Below are 22,658 nucleotides of genomic sequence, written 5' to 3' on the forward strand. Positions count from 1 at the left end.
CAAATCCATTCGAGTTAGTAGCAAGCTTTTATGTGCACCACATGACTCAGCACACACAACTAAAAATGTGGAGATTTTACCGGTTAAAACACTCGAATGTTTCTCATGATCTTAAAAACCTTTTGATCTGAAGGTGCATGAGTAAATGTTTGAAAACTAACATTTTAGTTACAAAATTTTTTTTTTATTATTTAAACGGACGACTCTGAGCAAAATATTCCGAAAAGCAGCCAATAAGAGTCCAGCGTAGGTGTGAACTCCTTTAATATTGTTTAAAAAGCATCTCAGGGGAATTCCTCAAGAAATCGGTTGAGAAAATGAGAATGAGAATACATTTCTGGAAATTCTAGGCAAAAAGGGCGTCCACATTGAAGATGCTAAAATACCAAATCATTTGGGATTTTTATCACAACATAATTCCCATAGTTCCGCTTGTGTTCTTCCAGAGTTTTGATGACCTTCTTTATTCTGACTTTTTATTATTATTCGAAAATGTGGAGAGAAAAAAATCAAAATAAAGAATGAGTGTGACTAAACTTTTGACTTGTACACACACACACACACACACACACACACACACACACACTAGATGCCACTAATGGGAACTGGCACTAACGTCTGAACAAACAAATCAAGCTTGGTCAAAAAAATAAATCAGAACTTCTCTGCTGTCTGAAAAAAGCTAGTGAATCTGACATTTCAATTCTGATTGTGAGACCAATGATGCCAAAAGATATCCAGATTTTAGGCTTGTCTTAAACGATTATCTTCGAAGGTCATCCTGTGCCATGAGATGTATAAAAATCTTAACTCTTCTGATCTACTCACTGTTTGGATGCTTGCTCTGATCTCAAGTCATACATGGTCATGAGAAATTCTGTGGCAGTCAAAATCACTGTTCAGGACTGAGCATAATCACTGTGTGTCACGTTTAGTTCTTGGCAAATCTTGTAGTGTAGGGGGTTTGCTTCTGTAACCATAAAGATGGCACTACTCCCTGAAGAAGATAAGATCCCTTTTTGAGTCTTGTTCCTCTCACAGATTCTTCCACATGTCATTACAGGGAGCTTTTTTATTTTGCCACTGTCACCACTGGCTTGACTATTAGGGGTACAAATATACATCTGGATCTCTGTAAACCGGCTTTGTAACAATACCTATGTCTATTTGCTGTACAAATAACATTGAATTGAATTGGAAAAAAACAAACAAACTGTGAACAAAAATAAATAAAATCTGTCATCATATCAGGAGTCTCACATTTTCAACTTTGGAGTGTGGCCAAAACTTTTGAGTTTAGTAAAAGTCACAGCAAAATTTTTCCAGCTCAACTACATCTCAAAAGACCTGAAACTAGGCCAAAAAGTTTGGCAAATGGAAAGAGATGCATCTTTCTTCTTCTAAACAAGTTCACTATGGTGTGCACGCACTGTAACAGCAATACATATTTTTATCGTCTTTTTTTTTTTTTTATCATTGTCTGGTACGGCCATTTTCCACTCCATCGCTCTTCCAATCTCTGAATCTTTGCCAAATATCTTAAAACTGAAATGGTTACATCATAGATGTGCAGACATGCTGTCTGCACTTACATTTCCTCTCAGTTTGGCATACTATCTGTGAACTGATAACTTGCCCAACAAAAAAAACACCACCCAGAGACTTGCTTTTTCCAGCTACAGCCTTGTTCCAAACTAGCTTAACGTGGCATGAAACGTTAACGTAAAGTGACATTGGCAACCCATTTCAGTTGCTAGGTGCAGTTCTTTGGTTTGTTTACTTCTGATTGAGTGTGCCTTTGTTGTGTTGATCATGCAGGATCAGTTCAAGACCATGACCTGTTCACATTAGTGTCACATATATAACACATTAACAGGATAATATGAGTGATGTAACAGAAAAGAAATACTTGAGAAACAAATCAGAATGACGTCACAGTTCTATGCGTATTGAATCACGCAGTATTGTGTCAACGGTTACAGTACTTCAAAAATATCCGATTTTTTTTTTTTTTTTTTTTTGAATGAAAATATACTGCATTCCACGAGCTCTCGCTGCAGTTTCTGCATCTGTTGAATAAAATGTGTGACCGGATTCAAATGTCACCCTCGTCAAACAACTGACTCCCCCACTCTCTGGTAATGCAAAATAAAAAACTCTTTCACAGCTCAGTGACATAACTTCATAATTGCTGTTTAATGCTTTAATGATCTCAGTCTGTCAGATTAGCATGTGACAGTAGAATAATCCAAGTTAATTGCCCCATATTTTATTCATGAATCTAATTTCATTTCAAGTGGAAATTAAATAAGCACCTGTCAAATGCATCTGTGTGAGATAATGACATGCAGCAGTGTACATGCATCCATAATCCCACAGTCGTATTGGATATACTTATAACTGACACGTTTAATGATTGAACATGAATTTGTGGTGTTTAGAAATTCATGATGCCAACCCCAGTCCATATTAAATACAGACTGTAAAACTTTTAAAAGTAACCTTGAGACAAGAGTCATCATTTTGAGAGATTTTAAAAATAATCATTCTCCTTGTTTAAAAGCCTACCTACTGACACTAACAACTAACAATCTCTCAGGTGATGGAAATCCCTTCTGCCTGCAGTTCACATCCATTCAAACTCGCCTGTCACATCACTCATTCCCAACACCCCCCTCTTTCCACCCTTTCCATCTGACACGTTAGGGATTAAGCATGTATTGGTTGGTGCTGATAGGCTGACCAGGCTATTACTGGGTATAAATGTCTCGCTCCCATCTCGCTCATCTCTGACGACACGCCGCAAAATGGAGCCTTGCCTCAGCCTAATACACCAGACAATTTTCAATTAAAATGCCTGTCAATGTGGCTCGCAAGGGAGGCGGTAACTCAAAAATAAATAAACAAACGCATGAATAAATAAATGAGCAAACAGATAGCAGCACGGGGAGCTACAAGCGAGGGTTTGGAACGCTATGATGGCCTTGGGCCAGTCACCATGAGCCAAAGAGCACATTTTAGTTCGACTATTTATACTAGAGTCCCATATGGTGCGTGCAGGTGGTGATATGGCATATGGGGCTGCGTCATTTACTATAAGGTGCATGAATCGAAGATAGTCTGGAACCCAGGAGGTGAGTGGCCATGGAGTTTTTGAAAAAAACAAAAAAAAAAAAACGTTTTTGGAAATCTGATCTCTGTGATATAACCACATGCCACAAAAACATGCCAAAGGTGTTAATATGCTCAGGGGAACTTCCAGGCCTACAGATTTCTGGGAATTAAATATGTACATCTATAACTCACCCACTGTTTAGGATACCAGGGTCACGGATTAGCCTCCAGCATAATTACGACATGACAGTGGACAGTATATGACATGACAGTATATTTTGTAGAGCCAAAATATAATCACACTGTAGCTTCAGTGTCACTGACTGAGTGCAATATCCCAACCACATACTAACAGCAGCATGTGGGAGCCAATGAAATGTTTTTGTAAATATAATAATAATAATAATATTATATATATATATATATATATATATATATATATATATATATATATATATATATATATATATATATATATATATATATATATAATTTTTTTTTTTTAAAGCTTTAATTTGTTCATTTTTTTGGTACACTGGACAGACCCACTGCCTGGTAAACAGAAAACCGGTGCACTTGTATAATATACATGTAGACATGCTAATATGTCAAAAATGTACTGCAAGCACGTTTTTACTTAGTGTATACTCTACCAAGTATACATAAATTGAATAAAATTGGCGTATACTTGAAGGAGCTTCCCAACACTAACTTGTTGCACTTTTATAACTGTTCTATGTTTCCCCAATCTGAACCGTCACTGCTTTCCAAAATACTGCATAGCTTTTTACTGAGTCTTTACGTTTGTTTACTTCTGCTGTTTACTATTCAAATTCATCAGTATATTTGTGTGGGATAAAGGGAGTGTCTGTGAAAGCACCACATTTCCCCACTAAATACAGTTTTACAGCTTGTAATATTTAGCTCACTGTCAAATTAATTGAGAGTAGTTTACTGTAAAGTCTGTACAGGATGTTTTTTTGTTTGTTTGTTTGTTTTTACAGTTGTGTTGCCCTGCTTAATTTGCATTATTTATATGCTGCAGTTACACTGAGATTTCCCACCTGGGATCAATGAAGTGTTACTGTATGTTGTCTTAATTAGCAATCGTTAATGCTTGACTCATCTGTGATATACAATTTTCGTTGTAGTGGTACAGGTTTTTCAGGGTTGGCTGCTTAACACTGTTTTAACCAAAAGGATTTAACAATGTGAGTCAGCTGTCTGACTGGATGTGTAATGTTTTTCATTCCCTGGCAGCCTTGTATTTCCCAGCGGTGATTTTAAAGTGTTTGCTGTTCGTGTGCCGTTGGTTGTCCTTTAGGTTGCTGTAATGTGTGATGTCCACACTAATCGGTTCTCTTTGACTAACTGAAGAGAAGAATGTGGTGGAGAGAAAAGGATAATCAAGAGAGACAATGGGGGGAAGGGTTTGACAAGGAAAGAGAGGTTGAGTGTGACTGAGAAAAAATTCATGGAATAGAAAGGGGATATAAGGAAATAATTTTTATAGATAGATTAAGAGAGGCTGAGATAGGTTTAGAGGAAAACCCATAAATATGACTGAATGATGAAAAAGCAGGAAAATGCAGAAACAGGAAAACTACAGCGTACAAGAGTATAAGTGAAGATTTTGAAACAGGATATTAATCAAAGGCAACATAATTGCCAAGCGTCAACATCCCAGCAGAGAAGGATTTGACTCTATACAACAGGTATGAGCCTTTTTGTGGAGGTCTCAGATGTCTTCTCTAAAGTATCAGGTCATTCTAAAGCCCTGTTTACACTAGTGCAGTTTCATTTTAAAACGCATAACTGTTGCTACGGTTACGCCTGTCGTCTACACTACTCCGGCATTTTCCACCCTCGAAAACTGAGACTTTCAGAAACGCCAAAGACCCCGTTTTAGTTTGAAAACTCTGGGCTCACGTAAACAGGCCAAAATGAAGACTTTTGAAAACGTGTGAAGGCGTGGCTTCGCCCACATTCGCCCCCTGATTGGCTCTTCTGGATCATTGCGTATCCTTCCCTGATTCGTCAAGCCCCTACCATATGACCGTTTCGCTACCTTGATCATATACACAACAACACGGAGACTGAACCGCACGTTTTGCTGGCTTTGTTGTCATTCTTAGCAGAAGTTGTGCAGTTAAATTCTGTATTTTATAATACTGCAGATGCCTACATGTACGAGAGGCGAGCTATGATTGGAGCAATCGGCAACAAATCTCATTTCAAGCGGCGTAAGCCCTACATGTACCGCCAGTTTGTTTTGCCTGCCGGTGACTAGCAACCAACTTCCTGTTTACAACTGTATGTGCATGCCCAGTGTGCATGAATGGTCATGTGACCTGCGTATTCGGTCGTGTAGTGTAGACGGAGATCGAATCTGAAACACAGCGGAAACGCCGGTGTGGACGAAGATCGTTTTCATTTTAAAACGCTGTTTAAAAACTTAAACGCACTAGAGTAAACAGGGCCTGAAGCACCTGGAGCAGATATACAGAGCAACGTTTTTCAGTCTGATTGCAATACGCAGCTCTGTGTTGTCTGGTTTAACACATGTGATCAAGCTTAAATCACTGTATTTAAGCTTATTTAAGACTTTAAATAAGTTTTAGAGTTTCACCTGAGCCTCGAAATAGTTTTATGATTGCACAAGAAGTACAACTTCCTCAGATATCATGTCATTAGCTGTGAAGACTGTACATATTTATGAACATGACCAAAAACCTCTCAGCTATCCTATCATTGCCTCATGTTAGCCTGGATGCTCAAAATGATAATTGTGTATGAATTTGACACAAAAATCTTATCAGGTTACCTCATGTAAACAAGCAAGGTAGCATTAGCAATCTACATGTATGAATACAACCAAATGTGTGTGTGAATATGTAACAAATTAGTTAATGTTTTTATGTTCACACACACATATACACACACACACACACACACACACACACACACACACACACACACACACACACACACACCAGTTAGCCTGGCCAGTCAGAAAAAAAGCACACTTCCTATTGAGAACTGGTTTAATGGTCTAATTCTATAAACTCCTATATTTTCCCAAATATATTTTCCCCTTAAGTAAAACTATAAGCTTATGTTATATGAACTTGAAGATACTCCCATGGTCTTTGATCTGCAGTTCAGACCAGATTGGCAGCAGCAGGTGCTCAAATCAACATCACTAACATGAACATGTACAGCCCTGATTAACTGTAACCCTGTGAACACTGGATTCCAGGATGAAATGCATTGTCTGCTGTCTTTCATCTGCTGTAGGCTGCAGGGTCTTCAGCTTCATTAAAGAGCTCTAATGAGGACTTTCTCTTCATTAAAGAGAAGTGTGGCCTGCCAAACTCATCTGCTGAGCAAGGAGCAACAGAGTACCTATCTCACTCACCCTGGGATCTCCAGTGGTGTCAATCATGGAGTGTGAAGCAAATACACACAGGCACACACTCGTGGGCTGTGTGCCCAGCATCTCCATTATTAATCCCTGGCGGATGTTTCACAACCAGAGTCATCACGCTCTTTATTAAAACTCACGCACACACCATTCATCACCCATTGGCATCTATTTAGCAGGCTATTGGACAGGACCAGGCCAGGGGCCACTGTTTACCTACGCGTAATGATTCGGCTCAAAGAGGAAAGGAGAGAGAGAGATAACACATTGCAAATATGATGAAAGAAAGATGGCATGAAAATAGTCAAATTGAGCAGACGGTAGGCTGGAGGTCCTAGTAAAGGAGGGGCAAGAAAATGAGAGGAGGGAAGATGGAAAGAAAGGCTCGAGGAGAAAATTAAGGGGTAATGGGGTCAGCCAAGGCGATGACAAAAGAAAAGGTGGAGGAGAAAATGAGGAGGAGGCGGGAATCGACAGACTTGATGAGATGGATGTGTGTGGTCGCTCACCCTTCCGCCTGAAAAGCCGACTGCTGACAATCTCAGTCATGGAGGCCACCTTCTGCTTCTGCAACTTGTCTGGGGGAATACAGGTGTAGAAGTCATACAGCAACTTACTGTGGAGAAAAATAGAGGGAGAAACGGAGGAGGGAAATGGTTACCACTCAGAACAGCATTTCAAATTCGAACCTTTATGTTCTGTTCAGTAATTTGCAGTGGACGTCACACTGATCCATACCACCAGCCTTTTAAACCTTTAATAACTTAATAGTAACGCATAAAATGAAGTAAAGCCGAGATTTTTGTCAAAAATCCTAAATCTGTGTGCGAAAACAGAAAACAAACACTGAGAGACATTTTAGCTCTGTTCTCCAGGCGTGTATCGACGTGCTGTGCATCGATCATCAGTCAGACAGCAAGTCCCGCACGCTGTCTCGCAAGGTCTAAAGGAACACTTGTGATTGCACATTATTGATTTTGTTACTAAGGATATAATTGGTCTGTGTTCGTGTAAGCAAATACAAACACAGCGAAAACTTCCCATGCTGCAAATGCTGATTAATAATGCCTACAGTAATATGGTCACTGAACCAAGAGCACTGTCACTTAATACGTTTTCTTTTTTAATAAATAAGGGGTTCTGGAAAGCCTGTGTAAGTTCAACAGCCAGACGATGACTTTGTGTGCTGCCAGAAAAAGCTAAGTGGGCTCAGCAAATGTCAACGCATCAGCACACAGCCACACAGCGCGAGGCCAACGCACTTTTTAATTAGGCAACAATAACATTGATTCAAAAATCTTTTCACTGAGTGAGCTCAAGTGTCTGTGTGTGTGTGTGTGTGTGTGTGTGTGTGTTGGGCCGTAAAGTGAAAATTTCCAAGTTTTGTGTTTTTTAATATATTTTTTTTTTTAATAATTTGTATGCATATGTTGTCTAGTGTCAAAGGTCAAACAGCTTTTTTTTTTTTATTCCTTTTCTCTTGATAATTGCTACCACACACACACACACACACACACACACATGCTAATGTTCACATGTTCTTAAATTCCTAAACTTAAATTCTTGGGTTAGACTCACAGGATTATGTGCTGGAAATCCTGGTCTTAGGTTCCTGGCTAAGATAAATATGTTCCTGGGCTAGAGTTCTGTGTCTTAGGTTCTTGGGCTAAAGCGTCAGGGTTAAAGATGCTGGAATAAAGTCCTGGGTTTAAGCTTGTGGACAAAATTTTATCAGCTGAAGTTTCTGGGTAACATTTTAAACTAACTATTGTTTAATTCTATTAGTTAATATTTACAAGTGATACATTTCAGTATTAATAAACCGTAGGTAATGGTAACAAATACATAGTAAGTTAGCTCCATGATTAAAAAAAGTCCATTTACCGTACATGGGCAAAAATTCAATTACAGCATGTTATGAAATATTGATAGTTTACTCGCTGTTGTTCTCCTGGTGTAAATATTAAATGTGCTGTTGAGCCTCTTTTCTGAATTTTTTCTAACACATGGTCATAGTGATGGAAGGTTAGTCGTTGATGATCTAAAGACCGTTCAATGCAAGTTTAATGGTTACTGATTGGTCATTATTTGTCTTATTTGGTTTATTATTTTAAAAATAATTAATGAATGTATGTGTTAGTTACTTTGCTAATGTTACTCATGGTGTATCTTAAAGAATGTGTTAGATAATATCAGTTAAGAGAACCTTCATGTAAAGCGTTACCATTTCCTGTGTTAAAGCTTCTGCACTTGAGAAATTTGTAGCCTTAAGTAGAAAGTATGCTTCACTCTTTTTTCACGGACTCGGAACAGTGTACAGTACGCGTGACGCAAATTTTGTCATCAGCAGAGTACACGTGTACTGTACGCACGCCGCCAGATTTTTCTAACCGTGTGTACTTTATACATGCGCGTTTAATTATTTTGCATTATATAGTTGTTCCACAAGGTGGCAGTAGTGACCCAGGGCTGGAATAAACGTAATAAATGGAAGCGAAGGAAACGAGTGCAGGTTAGAAAGTTCCTGCATTTGTATAATTCTAGCCTTAAAGAGTATACGGATTTGTATATGGGTGATAATCGTGGCGAGAGATTGCCCGAGCATTGTTCTTCGTGTTGTTTTGATTCTTCTTCGTTGTCGTCCTACACACCAGAACACCTGCTTTACTGCTCTGTACTGACTCCTGTAGGCCAGGAAGGGTAGCACAAGTTGTCGTAATGTGCATGCGTCGACCGCGTGTGTACACGTAAGTCAAATGCAGCAGTGGCTTGACGGTTAAGGCTCTGGGTTACTGATCGGAAGGTCGGGGGTTCAAGTGCTTAGCCCCAGCACTGCTAAGCTACCACTGTTGGGCCCTTAACCCTTTCTGCTCCAGGGGTACTGTATCATACCTGACCCTCCACTCTGACCCCAGCTTCTTGACATGCTGGGATATGCGAACTTTATTACTGTGCTGTAATAAAGTCAATAAAGACTCATTATCATTACTTTGAAAGGCTATATGATTGTGCTCATATGCTAGCGTACGGATAAAAATATGAAGTATGCAAGCCTTTAAGTTTTGGATCCTGATCCCGCTTCCGCCCTGTGTGGGTGGAGCTTGCATGTTCTCCCAGGTTTCCTCCCCCAGACCAGACATGCGTTGTAGACTGATTGGCATCTCTAAATTGTGTGAATGTATATGCGATAGTGCCCTGTGATGGATTGGCACCCTGTCCAGTGTGTCCCCCGCCCTGTGTCCCCGAGTTTCATGGGATAGGCTCCAGGTTACCTGTGAGCCTGTGTAGGATAAGTGGTACAAAAAAATGAAGGGATGGATGGATGGATGGATGGATGGATGAATGTTTTGTCTCATGTTTCTGTGTAGAAAAGCAGCTCCTCTCACAAATGCTGTATGCTGTAACTGGAAAGTAGAGAGTTTAAATAGCAAGACTGTCAGACAACCACCATTAGCTCTTAACCCTCAACTGCGTCCGTGGTGTCAGATAACAAATAGCCCTGCATTTAACCTTTAATTCCTTTCACATTCCTTGAAGAATCTTGCTAGAATTTCCTCTGTAACAAAAAGCATGCTGGACATTTTCATTCAAGTGCTTCAGATTTGCTGTACACATCACAGTGCTTAGAGCAGCAAGGCATCTGATGCACCAAATACCATAAGCATAGCCAGGATGTAACACCAACAAACATGGGACAGTCTCATATTTGTCTCGTGAAACTACAGCCAATCATAATAATGCATGAAAAGTATATACAGATACATTATACTGTATATTCTTGACACAACTATAATTTAATTAAGAATATATATTATATTTCAGTAACAATACCCTAATCAATGAATTATTCTTCATCCTGAATTAGCCCAGGCAGAAGACTGGAATAAGTCCTTGAAGACACAGTGTCTCTGAAAAAGTGGACTTCTTTCTTGCATAACAGCATGAATCTTGACTTCATGGCTGGATGTGAGCATGTGTGAAAAACGCTCTTTGATTGGCTATTTCTAAGATTGCCTTTCCAAGCTAAAACTTTTTACCTCTTTCTTTATTTCTACATCTTGCAGACTAGTCGATTAGTCTTATTCCTTCCTAGTCTTATTTTGGCATATGGATGACGTTTCTCTCCCAGCTTATGAAAACATCCTAAAGAGTTTCGTGCTCATTTAATTGTGCTCCCCTAGTGTAACTCCACACGCATGCTGTAAATTTGCATTTATTTACATAAGAATCTACCAGCCTCGTATCAGTTTTTTGCTCTTCTTTATTAAACTTACAACCCCCATTCCAAAAAAGTTGGGACGTTGTGTAAAATGTAAATAAAAACAGAATGCAATGATTTGCAAATTTCATAAACCCATACATTATTCACAATAGAAGATACCATTTTTAGAAAAAAACAGGGTAATTTTGAATTTGATGGCCACAACAGTTCTCAAAAAAGTTGGGACGGGAACAACAAAAGGCTGGAAAAGTAAGTGTTACTAAAAATAAACAGCTGAAGGAACATTTTGTAACTAATCAGGTTAATTGGCAACAGGTCAGTAACATGATTGTGAATAAAAAGAGTAGAGAGGTATTAGTCTCTTAGAGAGGGAAAGTCTCTCAGAACTAAAGATGGGATGGAATCTGGATGGAAGAATATGTTGCTCTAAAGCCTGTATATACCTTTAGCATTGATGGTGCCTTTCTAGATGTGCAAGATGCCCATTCCATAGGCACTAATGCACCCCATACTATCAGAGATGCAGGCTTTTGAACTGAGCGCTGATAAAAAGACGGATGGTCCTGTGCCTCTTTAGTCCTCTTTAGTTTAGAGGACGCAGCGTCCATGGTTTCCAAAAAGAATTTCACATTTCGATTCGCCTGACCACAGAACAGTTTTCCATTTTGCCGCAGTCCATTTTAAATGAGCTTTGGCACAGAGAAGATGTCGGCGCTTCTGGATCATGTTCACATATGGCTTCTTCTTTGCATGATAGAGCTGTACCCAGCATTTGTGGATGGCACGGTGAACTGTGTTCACAGACAATGAGTTCTGGAGGTGTTTCTGAGCCCATGCAGTGATTTCCATTACAGAATCCTGTTTTTAATGCAGTGCCGCCTGAGGGCCTGAAGATCACGGGTATGCAGTATTGATTTTCACCCGTGTCCCTTGAGCACAGAGATTTCTCCAGATTCTCTGAATCTTTTGATGATATTATGTACTGTAGATGATGAGATATTCAGTCTTCACAATTTTACATCGAGGAACAATATTCTGAAATTGTTCCACAAATTGTAGACGCAGTTTTTTGCAGATCGGTGAACCTCTGCCAACCTTTATCTTCTGAAAGATTCTGTCTCTCTAAGATACTCTTTTTATACCCAATCATGTTACTGTCCTGTTGCCAAGCAACCTCCAGCTGTTTCTTTTGAATAACACTTACTTTTCCAGCATTTTGTTGTCCCCATCCCAACTTTTTTGAGACGTGTTGCGGCCATCAAATTCAAAATTACCTTATTTTTTTCTTAAAATGGTATATTTCCTCAGGTTAAACATTTGAAATATTCTATTGTGAATAACATATGGGTTTATGAGATTTGCAAATCGCTACATTCTGTTTTTATTGACATTTTACACAACGTCCCAACTTTTTTAGAATCGGGGTTGTAGATGAAATGGTGAACTAAAAGTTTCTTACGTTGAGAGTTTCACGTTATCTAAAACAGGCTTGAACAATGTCACAAAGAAGCGATTTTCTCTCCGCAATGCAGGCTGCTACCTCTCATCTCCTTGCAAATTAGCATTCATGGTGCATTCTCCAAAGAAAGCTTCCCAGATAGTGGTGGAGATATGACAAATTCAAGAGAAGTTGCAATATTATCAAAAATGAAACCCGTTCATTACACTGGAATAGTATTCATTGTCTGTTAAACATTTGAGACAACTATAATTGTGCAGAATGTCGACCCTACAGAATGCTGTGTCTGCTGAATGCCCTCAGTATAAACCCCTCCACCTTTCTATTTCTATTTTTCTTTTTCTATTACAAAGTGTGACAGCCTCACCTGAGCAGCTTTGCATCGAAAACAGTCTCGATATCTTGCAGCACAGCAGGCAAATACTTCAGAGCTGCGACCTACACACACACACAGACAAACACACAGTTTTTATTCAGATCTGTGCTAATTTATGTTTGACTGCTGTTCGCAGCAGCTAAAGTATCAATCCTGGCTGTGTTAACCTGTTAACGTATCACCTGTTGTGGACGTCTCACTTTTTGCCAGGCTACCAGGCATGATAAAGCTAAGGTGCCTGTCCAGAACCAAGTGTGATGGGAGGATACGACTGGCTAAGCACAAGTGCTGAATTCATTAACAGGAAAAAAAGTTCTACAAGGATGGCACCTTACACATAAATGCACACACAAACATACATTTGCACACACCATCATCCACCCCTTTCTCCCTCAGTGTCTTTCTCTCAAGCGCACACATTCACACGCACCTGCTGCAGTAGGGTGGTGGTGTAATCACTCTTCATCAGTCTGTTGATGGACTCGAACAGGCCCTTTAGAGAGTCTTCAAACTCGGCCTGCTCCTTTCCCTCATACAGCCTGGGGGGGGTAAAAAAAAAAGAAATATTGCTCACATTCTATAAATGGTGGTCATGAGTTGCTTGAGCTGTTTTCATGGAGATGAAATGGTCATGTCTTTAACATCACTGGCTCTTGTGCTACGTTCAAATGGATGGAATTCAAATCACCACGTTTACTTGAAATGATTCTAAGTGAATGGCGGACAAATTTGGAAGTTGAGACTTTCAGCCATCTTACAGCTAAGTTCACGGGTTATGCAATGTCAATGTTTCTCAGCATCGGGTTTGTGGTTGGTGCTGGGCTTAATTTCAGTCATACTGAGTATTTCTTAATCACCGATAACACGTCTGAGTGAAATGTTGATGTTAGCAACAGATTTGTTTCACTTCTGTATCATTCTGCTTTGACAATTTTCCACGAAAGGCTCTGTAGCTACCTAAATCATTAGTCTGATTCAATAGCTAGTGAATATTTGCTGTCTATATTTCCCATTTGCTTAGCAACATCGTGAGTTTAACCACTTGAACAGTGAGCGTGTATTGTCGAAATCACAATTTCAGGAGTTCATGTGTAAATGCACTATTGGTTATAGTCCAGAAGCATTTTAGTACTGGAGCCAAAGTGAAAAAGTCAGTAATAGCCAGCTCTTAAGCAGTGGAAAAGTGCAGAAGGTTTAGGGACCGGCTCCACAACCCACACCGGGAAAGTTCTACCAGATAGATCAAATGTTAAATCCCCTGCTTGTGCGGGTATAGTGGATGTACGGCAGAGAAACCGCTTCACAGTTCTGCACTGAGAACAGCCTTACTGACACTTCAATCAAAGCTGTCTGATTTAAGAGACTGCGCCAAAGACGTCTCACTCAATTCTCTCTCTCTTTATACCATTCTGCCCCTATTCAGCCACTTCTCTTTAATTGTGTCTAGCCATCCTGCCTCTCTAGCTGTTCCCTATCTCCCATGTCATTTGTCTCTCTTCCTTACTCCTTCTCCATGATTTACTTTCAGTTAAGCTCAACCTCAGTTCTCTTCACTCTCGGTATTGCAGCCCCAAAGCACTGAGCTTTCCGTCTTCTCTCTGTTATTATGTGGAGTAAAATCATGGGAGGTAACATGACTGGACCTGACACACACCTGCTTCTTCTAGGTAGTCCATTGTGATCGATGATGACTTCTGTTACTGTTTGTGTGTTTTTGATGACTATATACCAATGACAGACAGGGCTTGTGAAAACCTGTCCGAGGTGTCTTGGGGGAACAGGTGCAGACATGGTCAGTTTCCTCTACTGTATTTTAGAAAAGCGGTGTTCGATTCTCCTGTCCTCTGCCATTTGCACTGGTAGGTGACAGAGTTGCTGCCAAACTATGCAGTCTCCAGATGTCACCTCTATGGTCTCTTTTGTTGACTTGTAGTTGACCGTACAATACTTTGCGTGTCGGGTGATTAGCTGCCATCCTGATGACATGGCCAAGCATTATAATTGCTTCTATGCTCTAGCAGTTAGTCTTTTGCAGGATCTCAGTATGTGGCATATGGTCTTGCCAGGTCAGTTTTACAGAAGGATGTGCTGAAAGCACTTCATATGGAAAGATTCCAACATCTTTCGGAAGGTTCACAGCCATATATGATGCTAGAGATAAAGATCTCCTGGTAAACAGAAATCTTAGTGTGAAGAAGGAGGTTACTGTTGCTGAATACCCTTGTTCTTAATTTCTCGTGCTTAATGTCTCCATTTATGCTACAGTCATTGGATAGATAACACCACTATCGGTATTTATAATTAATCTATGCAAGGAACAGCAGTGCTTCTGACCCTCTACACACATTACTGAGAAATAACAGAGGACTTATGAAACCATCAGTTTCTGTGTAACTACTCTAGAAACGTGGAGACAAAATGCATCCTGTATGTGTCAGACCAAACATGAAAAAATATCATAGAGGTGAAAAAAGCTACAGGATGCAAGACAGGAAAAAAGGCATGTTTGTGCAGGAAGGACACCGTTTGTAACATGTATTAAGTAGCATGTGCTCAGGGTCAGTAATAACTCAATAAATTCTCTATTTTTTCCTATTCATTGTGCAAAGATTGGGATTATTAACTCTTCTGAAGAACATAGCTAGAGAAAAATAATGGCAAAGGGACATCCTTAGACACACTAAAAAATGTTGGGGTAAGAACAGCCCGACAATCCATGATACTTTTCTGAAAGTTGAGAAATGACTTTGAGGGTCATTTCAAATCAGTCATAAAGCTTTCACTGTTATGGTTGCATTTACAAGCAGAGCAAAAAAAAAATTTTTTAATCTAATTTCAACTTCATACTGTGACGTTATTCATTGTTATTTTAAAGGTTGTTAGATTAGCCATGGTTAAAATGGAGGGAAAAAGAGAAAAAAAAAAACGGGGTAAATTCACAAGCACCGCTGCTTTGCGTTAAAAAGCACAAGATACATTTTTTTTTAAAAATACACAACAGATAAATTCATACATCAAACGCTGAGTGATGGAATAAAGCTTGTGTTATGGTGCTAGCACAAACACCATCAAACGCAACAGGAAAAACAACCGTAAGGCTTGTGGTTAGAGGGACTGAGCTTTCTCTCATACACACACTTGCACACACACTCACTGCAGCAGAGTGTTAATCCCGGTGGCCCATATAAAATGAAAAAGCATTAGGAGATCTTTTACAGACTGCAGGGCCGTCAGTCACAAACCCTTAACTGTCCTTGTATGGCCAGCAGAGTCACATGAGTTATTACAGAAACAGATAGCACTGTACAGATACTGAGTGTTACAGAGAGAAATATGGAAGACTATAAGACGGGTAACAAATAAACCTCAGCAAAATAATCATTTGAAACATATATTTAAAAATTTAAAACGTTGTTTTTATTTTTATGCCTTTCTGTGCACCAGCAGGCCCAACACAGTCCTAAATATGACTTATATATTTCTGGGACACACTACGCCCAGAGGATATGTTCCGTGGGTGTGGAAGCTAACAATATAGACACACTACTGGTGCATTTATGTTTTATTATATGAAGTTCTCCATATCGAGCTCATCAAAATAAGGTGAAAGCGAGTTTTGCATATTTTTGTTTCTGTCCTAAGGGCATAATTTAATGTACAATAATTGTGTGGTCAAGTGTTCAGTTTTCCTTGTTTGTTCATTTTTAGCATAAAAAAATTGCGATATGCTAAAAGGTATGCTAAAAAGACTTTCATGTGGCCGTGAGTAAGCGGTAAGATAAGAAGCTCATGGGTCACACAAAGGCCATGTTCATTTACAAGAACGTACAGCAGGATGATTTAAATTAGGTGACTAGCTTGTTTATATTTTGGGAAATAGAAACAACTAAATCCATTCGAAAATATCGTTTCAACAAAGCTGCGAGCGAGATTAAATAACAGTCCTGTGCACAGCTATAGTTGAGACCAACTTGAGCGGTGCAGCTGAGGCAGAGGAGCTGCCTTAGAGGAGCTGTTATTTCTAGGTCGTGGTAGAACTTAAAGAAAACTCCTTCTGGCTTAGGCCATGCCTATTTCGGGTTCAAATCAGGATACAGATACAGAGATACACCGATAACATTAAATCCACCTGCCTGATGTTGTGTAGGTCCCTCTTGTGCTGCCAAAAAAGCTCTAACCCGTACACGCATGGACTCCACAAGACCTCTGAAGGTGTGATGTGGTATCTGGCACCAAGACGTTAGCAGAAGATCTTTTAAGTCCTGTAAGCTGTGATGTGGGGCCTCTATGGATCGGACTTGTTGTCCAGCGCATCCAACAGATGCTCGATCGGATTGAGATCTGGGGAAATTGGAGGCCAAGTCAACAACTTGAACTCTTTGAGATGTTCCTCAAACCGTTCCTGAACAATTGTGGCAGGGCGCATTATCCTGCTGAAAGAGGCCACCGCCATTAGCGAACACTGTTGCTCTGCTGCGATGTTTAGGTAGGTGGTACGTGTCAAAGTAATATCCACATGCATGCCAGGACCCAAAGTTTCCCAACAGAACATTGCCAAGAATACCACACTGCCTCCACTGGATTGCCTTCTTCCCATAGTGCATCCTGGTACCATCTCTTGTAAGAAATGCACACAAACACACACACACACGGTCGTCCACAAGATGTAAAAGAAAATGGGATTCATCAGACCAGGCCACTTTCTTCCATTGCTCCATGGTCCAATTCTGATGTTCACGTGCCCATTGTAGATGCTTTCGGCAGTGAACAGGGGTCAGCATGAGGACTCTGTCCGGTCTGCAGCTACACGGCCCTATACACAGCAGACTGCAATGCACTGTGTTCTGACACCTTGGGCGCCCATGACTCTGTTGCCAATTCACTGGTTGTCCTTCCTTGGACCACTTTTGGTACCGCTGCATACCGGGAACACCCCACAAGACTTGCCATTTTGGAGATGCCCTGACCCGGTCGTCTAACCAACACAATTTAGCCTTTGTCAAAGTCGCTCAGATGCTTACGCTTGCCCATTTTTCCTGTTTCCAACACATCAACATCAAGAACTGACTGTTCACTTCCTGCCTAATATATCCCAACCGACTTGACTGTCAGTGGTTTTAATGTTATGTCTGATCACTATATTAGCACTTAATACTTGTTTTTGACTGAAAATATTGTACTTTTTACAAATAAAAACATTTTATTGAAACTTCAGTACTGTCATCATCATTATTATACAATTGTTATATAGTATATCATGCTATAATTTGCAATGTAAATCAAATTATAATACTGGGTAGTCCAGACCCACTCATGGATCCAAGAAGTTTAAAGGTTCAATAAAAATCTATTCACATGAAATAAGCCTCCTGTTTGTTTTACTGTAGCTGGTGACATTTATCGGGATATGCATATTCGAGTAGCTGATGTGAGAAGGTGCTTTGGAATTAGTTCGGGTGTCATTCTAAAGCTGAAAAACAAAGAAACATCAGCAATAGTACGAGCTAGATAAACGCCAAGGCAAATAAACTAATCTGTGTGGCAAACCGAAACACAGTATAACAGTGGGATGGGTTTAAAATGAGCAAACTACAAAGCTGATTTTCTCATGGTTAGATGATTCTTGTCAGGGTCACAGTGGATCTGAAGTCAACCCTGTAACGCTGGCCAGAAGGTGAAAATACACCCTGGATGGAATGCCAGTCCATTACAAGGCACCATGCACACACTGGTATAATTTGCAATAGCAAGCTACCTAGTGGCATGTTTCAGGACAGTAAGAGGAAAACGGGAAACTCAAATGATACACACTTGGACACGGGGATAAATTGAAATGCACCATACAGACTGGAACGCAAGCTCCGGGTCATTTATGACATTTGGCAGATTAGATTTATATTTACAGCATCTGGCAGATGCCCTTATCCATTTTTTATTTATTTATTTATTTATTTATTTTACTGAGCAGTTGAGGGTTAAGGTTTTTGCTCAAGGGCCCAACAGTAGCAGCTTGGCAGTGCTGGCATTTGAACTCATGAAATTCCGATCAGTCCAATGTCTTATCCACTGAGCTACCACTGCCCAGAGACCTTGGAACTATGAGGCAGCATTGCTACCACCCTGTCATCCTGGTTTATTTTGGAATAAATGAGAAAAAGTGATTAGAACTGGTCAGCGAAGTCATATGTTCCCTCAAATCAAGTGAATCAGGAATCATACTGCCACACTGTATACAAGTATGTGATATTTAGCCTAATTGCAGACTTGCGCGCGCACACACACTAATTGTGTCTTTCTTGCATAAAAACTTTTTCGTTTAAGGTGAACAGCCAGCTTTACTTTTTTTCCATGACAGGAAAAGATCACTTCATGTGAGTTGTTATAGATAATTATTTATTTCCTGAAATGACTTTTCTGAACTTACAACTTCTAGTTAGCAATTAAGCCAAAGGTGCTGGTTGATATATGCACCCTTTGATTGCATTATGCGCATTTTTACAATGAGAGGAAATTATTGGGAAGATACCAAAATAAATCAGGCTAGCGAACTAATTTACATTAGCAGTGCACTCAAACCTATAGAGTACATCTCAGAAGTCCAGCTTTTCGATAAGAACCTGGACTTTCCTGTAAAAATCAAGAGCACCATTCAGAGACACTCAGAATTACTGATAGAGAAAAAGAGAAATGGAGGGGTAAAGCACTGTGGTGCTCTTGGATTCCTTCCCAGTAATCTCTCTATATCACATTTCACTCTCTAATTAATAGTCTTTCTAGTTCTCATATGCTGTTGTGCAAACCGAGCCCCACAACGAATCCATCTCTTCTCTTCTGTCTTTTGTCACTGCAGTCTATCACACATGAAAAGCAAAGACAAATTCTAAATACTTGCGCACACACATACACACGCGCACACACACAAAAGCATTTAAGCAAAAAGCAGAGACAAACTCTAAACACTTGCATACACATGCACAAACACACACACACAAATAGTAACACAACATTGACATCACACCCCACAGCACTATTAAAAACCTACCTATTACAATATACTCAATTTCCCAGAATGCCTACAGAAGATTTAAGTGCCTCCTGAGTTATTGTTTAATAAAGTATTTTGGTAATAAATAACAGAATAAATGAGCCCATTTATTCAATCTGAATGTAATGGTGCACATAAACTAATGCAAGGCATTGATAACAGACACACACACACACACAGAGAGACACACACACAGAGACACACACACAGAGACACACACACAGAGACACACACACAGAGACACACACAGAGACACACACAGAGACACACACAGAGACACACACAGAGACACACACACACACTCACTGGGAGTAGAGCATGCGGGAGCGGACGATGAATTTGAAGATGTACTCGAGAGCTTTCAGTGTGCGGAGAATGGGCTCGCAGGCCTCTCCACGACTAGACACATCCAAATACGTCTTCAACACCGACATCAACTTCCTGCAGCAGAGACGGAGAGAAAGAGAACACAAAACATCTTTAACACGGACATCCGTTTCATTTTACAAGTGACATCCTTTCTGTACGTGTAAAAAGCATGTGTATTCATCAATTAATCAAGAGTTTAATTCTTCCATTTCTGTTCAGATTTGTGCATATCTTTATTAACACTGGGGCTGCCCACTGGTTTGATAAAGAAGCTTATACCACAGCACTGTTCAATTCCCTAATCCAACTGGTCAGAAGGTGTTCATTTACTTTCTATGTTGAGTCTTTATTTTCTGTATCGGGGAAACAACCTGCAAGTAAGATTGCACTTCTGTGCGCATTGCAATAAAGAGCTTTGACTTCAGAGTTGGTCAACCGCAACCCGCCACATTATTTAATGTTTTTCATGGCATTTGGAATTTGGGAAATGAAACTCGCCTCCTTTAATACTTATGTGACATTTGAATTTGGGGCCAATAGTACTTATTTTCCCAACTGTATTTTTAGTTTTATATTATGCCTGAGATACGGGCTTATGATGATTCAGTTGTGGCTGTGTTGTGGTGGCCACGTTTGAATAAGTTCATTGCCATTCCTCAGTGGTATTTGAGTCTAAAAGTGGTGAATGTGCGCTGGCACTGGGACATCGCTCATCGGCTGTCCACTCCAAGCAAGGAATATAAAACACACACTGTCTGGTATAACCTGCAGTGTGTTTGGATCAGGGATGTTTCTAGAGTTTGATCTCTACTGGGGAACAGTCCCTCCCAAGAATTTGAAACAAATACTTCAAAATGTATACGAGGAGGAAACCTACAAGGCACAGGGAGAACATGCAAGCTCCATTCGCACAGGGCAGAGTCGGGATTCAAACCTCCAACTCCGGTGGTGTGAGGAAAATGTACTAACTGCTAAGCCACCGTGCCCCCAGAGCATAATAATATTTGATTAAAAACAATGATTTACACACTCTGTTCCATTAGCATAAAAATTATACCGAAACAATAAATTCAATTATAAACATTAGATGCAGTAAGTCAGAGGTTCTCAACCTTTTGTAACTAAAGCCCCCCAAGCCGCCTCTATCATGTGGCACGCGTGTGTGTGTGTGTGTGTGTGTATATATATATATATACACACACACACACACACAATATATATATATATATTATATATATATATATATATATATATATATACACAAACACACACACACAGATATATATATACACACACCTAATCTATAATCTGTTTTTGATAGATAGATAAAAAGAAGTCGGTAAAGGATTCTGAAAAGTCGCTAAGTTGGTAACACTGGTCTGCACTGACAGTTAGATAAAAGACAGCTAAGCTCCACCTCTCCCCAGCAAAAAGAAAATACAGAGTGAGAGGGAACACGGGGTTTTTCATTTATACACAATCTATTTGAAAAGCAATAAAATACATAGAATACCCAAATGATGCAATGTCTGTGTTTTTTTTTTGGAAACAGTTTGTGCCTGCCTTCTGATCTCTCCGCACCCCAAACCCCCCCCCCCCCCCCCCTCCCGGTTGAGAAAACCGCACTGAATAAACCCACACACTCTGAAAACTCTGTGGTTCGGTTTGGTGCCCAGCTTGGGGCTCAAACCCACGATCCTGAGATTAAGGTGGTTTTCACACTGGGCACGTTTTCTGCGTCCGAATCCAAGTGTGACTGTTCCCGGTGCCCCCTGCAGCATTGGTCCAGTTTCAGACACACCTGGTTCTATCAAACCCCATTGAACATCATCACAAGCACGCATGGAGAACACAAACGCGACTCGTTGCTACTACGTGCAGCAGATATTATTTGCAGCTTGCAGACCTGTTCTCTGTCCCACAACATTCCGCTGCCACTCACGTTACATGAGTGTTGTGGAAACTAATGATGTCGTCATCGGTTAAAAAACATGCGCAGGTTACCTTACTTCCTGAAAAAGTGTGGACCCGAGTACGAGTTGCATTCACATTCACGGGAATAGCGGCCCAGTTCCGGTACATTACCAATTTTCCATGGAAACCGTGCTCTGTTTTGGACTAAACTGCCAGTGTGAACACGCCCTAAGAATCTCTAGGCAAAGGGAATCCTTACAAGTTACCTGAACCAATTCGACTGGCTTCGCTCGATTTGAAGGAGCTGCTCTACCACCCTAATTGGCAAGCTCCTCATACTATCATGGAGCAAAATCCCAGCAATCCTGTAGAAAAACTTCATTTCCATGCTACTAGTCACAGATCATGATATCGGATGAGAATAGGGAGGTAGACTGATGGATTGATCACGAAACAGAGAACTTCATCCACAAACTGAGCTCCTGTTTCCACCACAGACTTGTACAGTGACTGTACCACCGCTGCTGCTGACCCAATCAATCTCACATTCAAAATATATCTCGCACATTAAATCACAAAAATCTATGCCTTACTACAGAATAGCAAGCTTTATATAATCACAATAAAGGCAGCAAAAAAGAAAAGGGCATTTTACAGGCATTAGAGCAAACATGCTGAAGGTGAATGGAGTGCTTACACCAGCATGCTCGAAATTTATAAGATCAGCATCCAGTC

The 22,658-nt window shown here is 40.1% G+C and overlaps 1 protein-coding gene across 2 annotated transcripts in view; it reads right to left on the bottom strand.

Moving 5' to 3' along the window:
* The window catches only part of LOC108275122 (dedicator of cytokinesis protein 2), a 131,406-nt gene that overhangs the window by 84,830 nt on the left and 23,918 nt on the right, over positions 1 to 22,658 (bottom strand). For both annotated transcript variants that reach the window (XM_017485726.3, XM_017485725.3), the window contains exons 21-24: positions 19,947 to 20,081; positions 13,026 to 13,134; positions 12,587 to 12,657; positions 7,048 to 7,154 (exon numbers count right to left, since the gene is read on the bottom strand). In XM_017485726.3, coding sequence (XP_017341215.1) covers positions 7,048 to 7,154; positions 12,587 to 12,657; positions 13,026 to 13,134; positions 19,947 to 20,081 — 422 coding nt within the window. The remainder of the gene's footprint in view (positions 1 to 7,047; positions 7,155 to 12,586; positions 12,658 to 13,025; positions 13,135 to 19,946; positions 20,082 to 22,658) is intronic.

Source organism: Ictalurus punctatus, chromosome 14, assembly GCF_001660625.3.
Source record: "Ictalurus punctatus breed USDA103 chromosome 14, Coco_2.0, whole genome shotgun sequence".
NCBI classification, from domain to species: domain Eukaryota; kingdom Metazoa; phylum Chordata; class Actinopteri; order Siluriformes; family Ictaluridae; genus Ictalurus; species Ictalurus punctatus.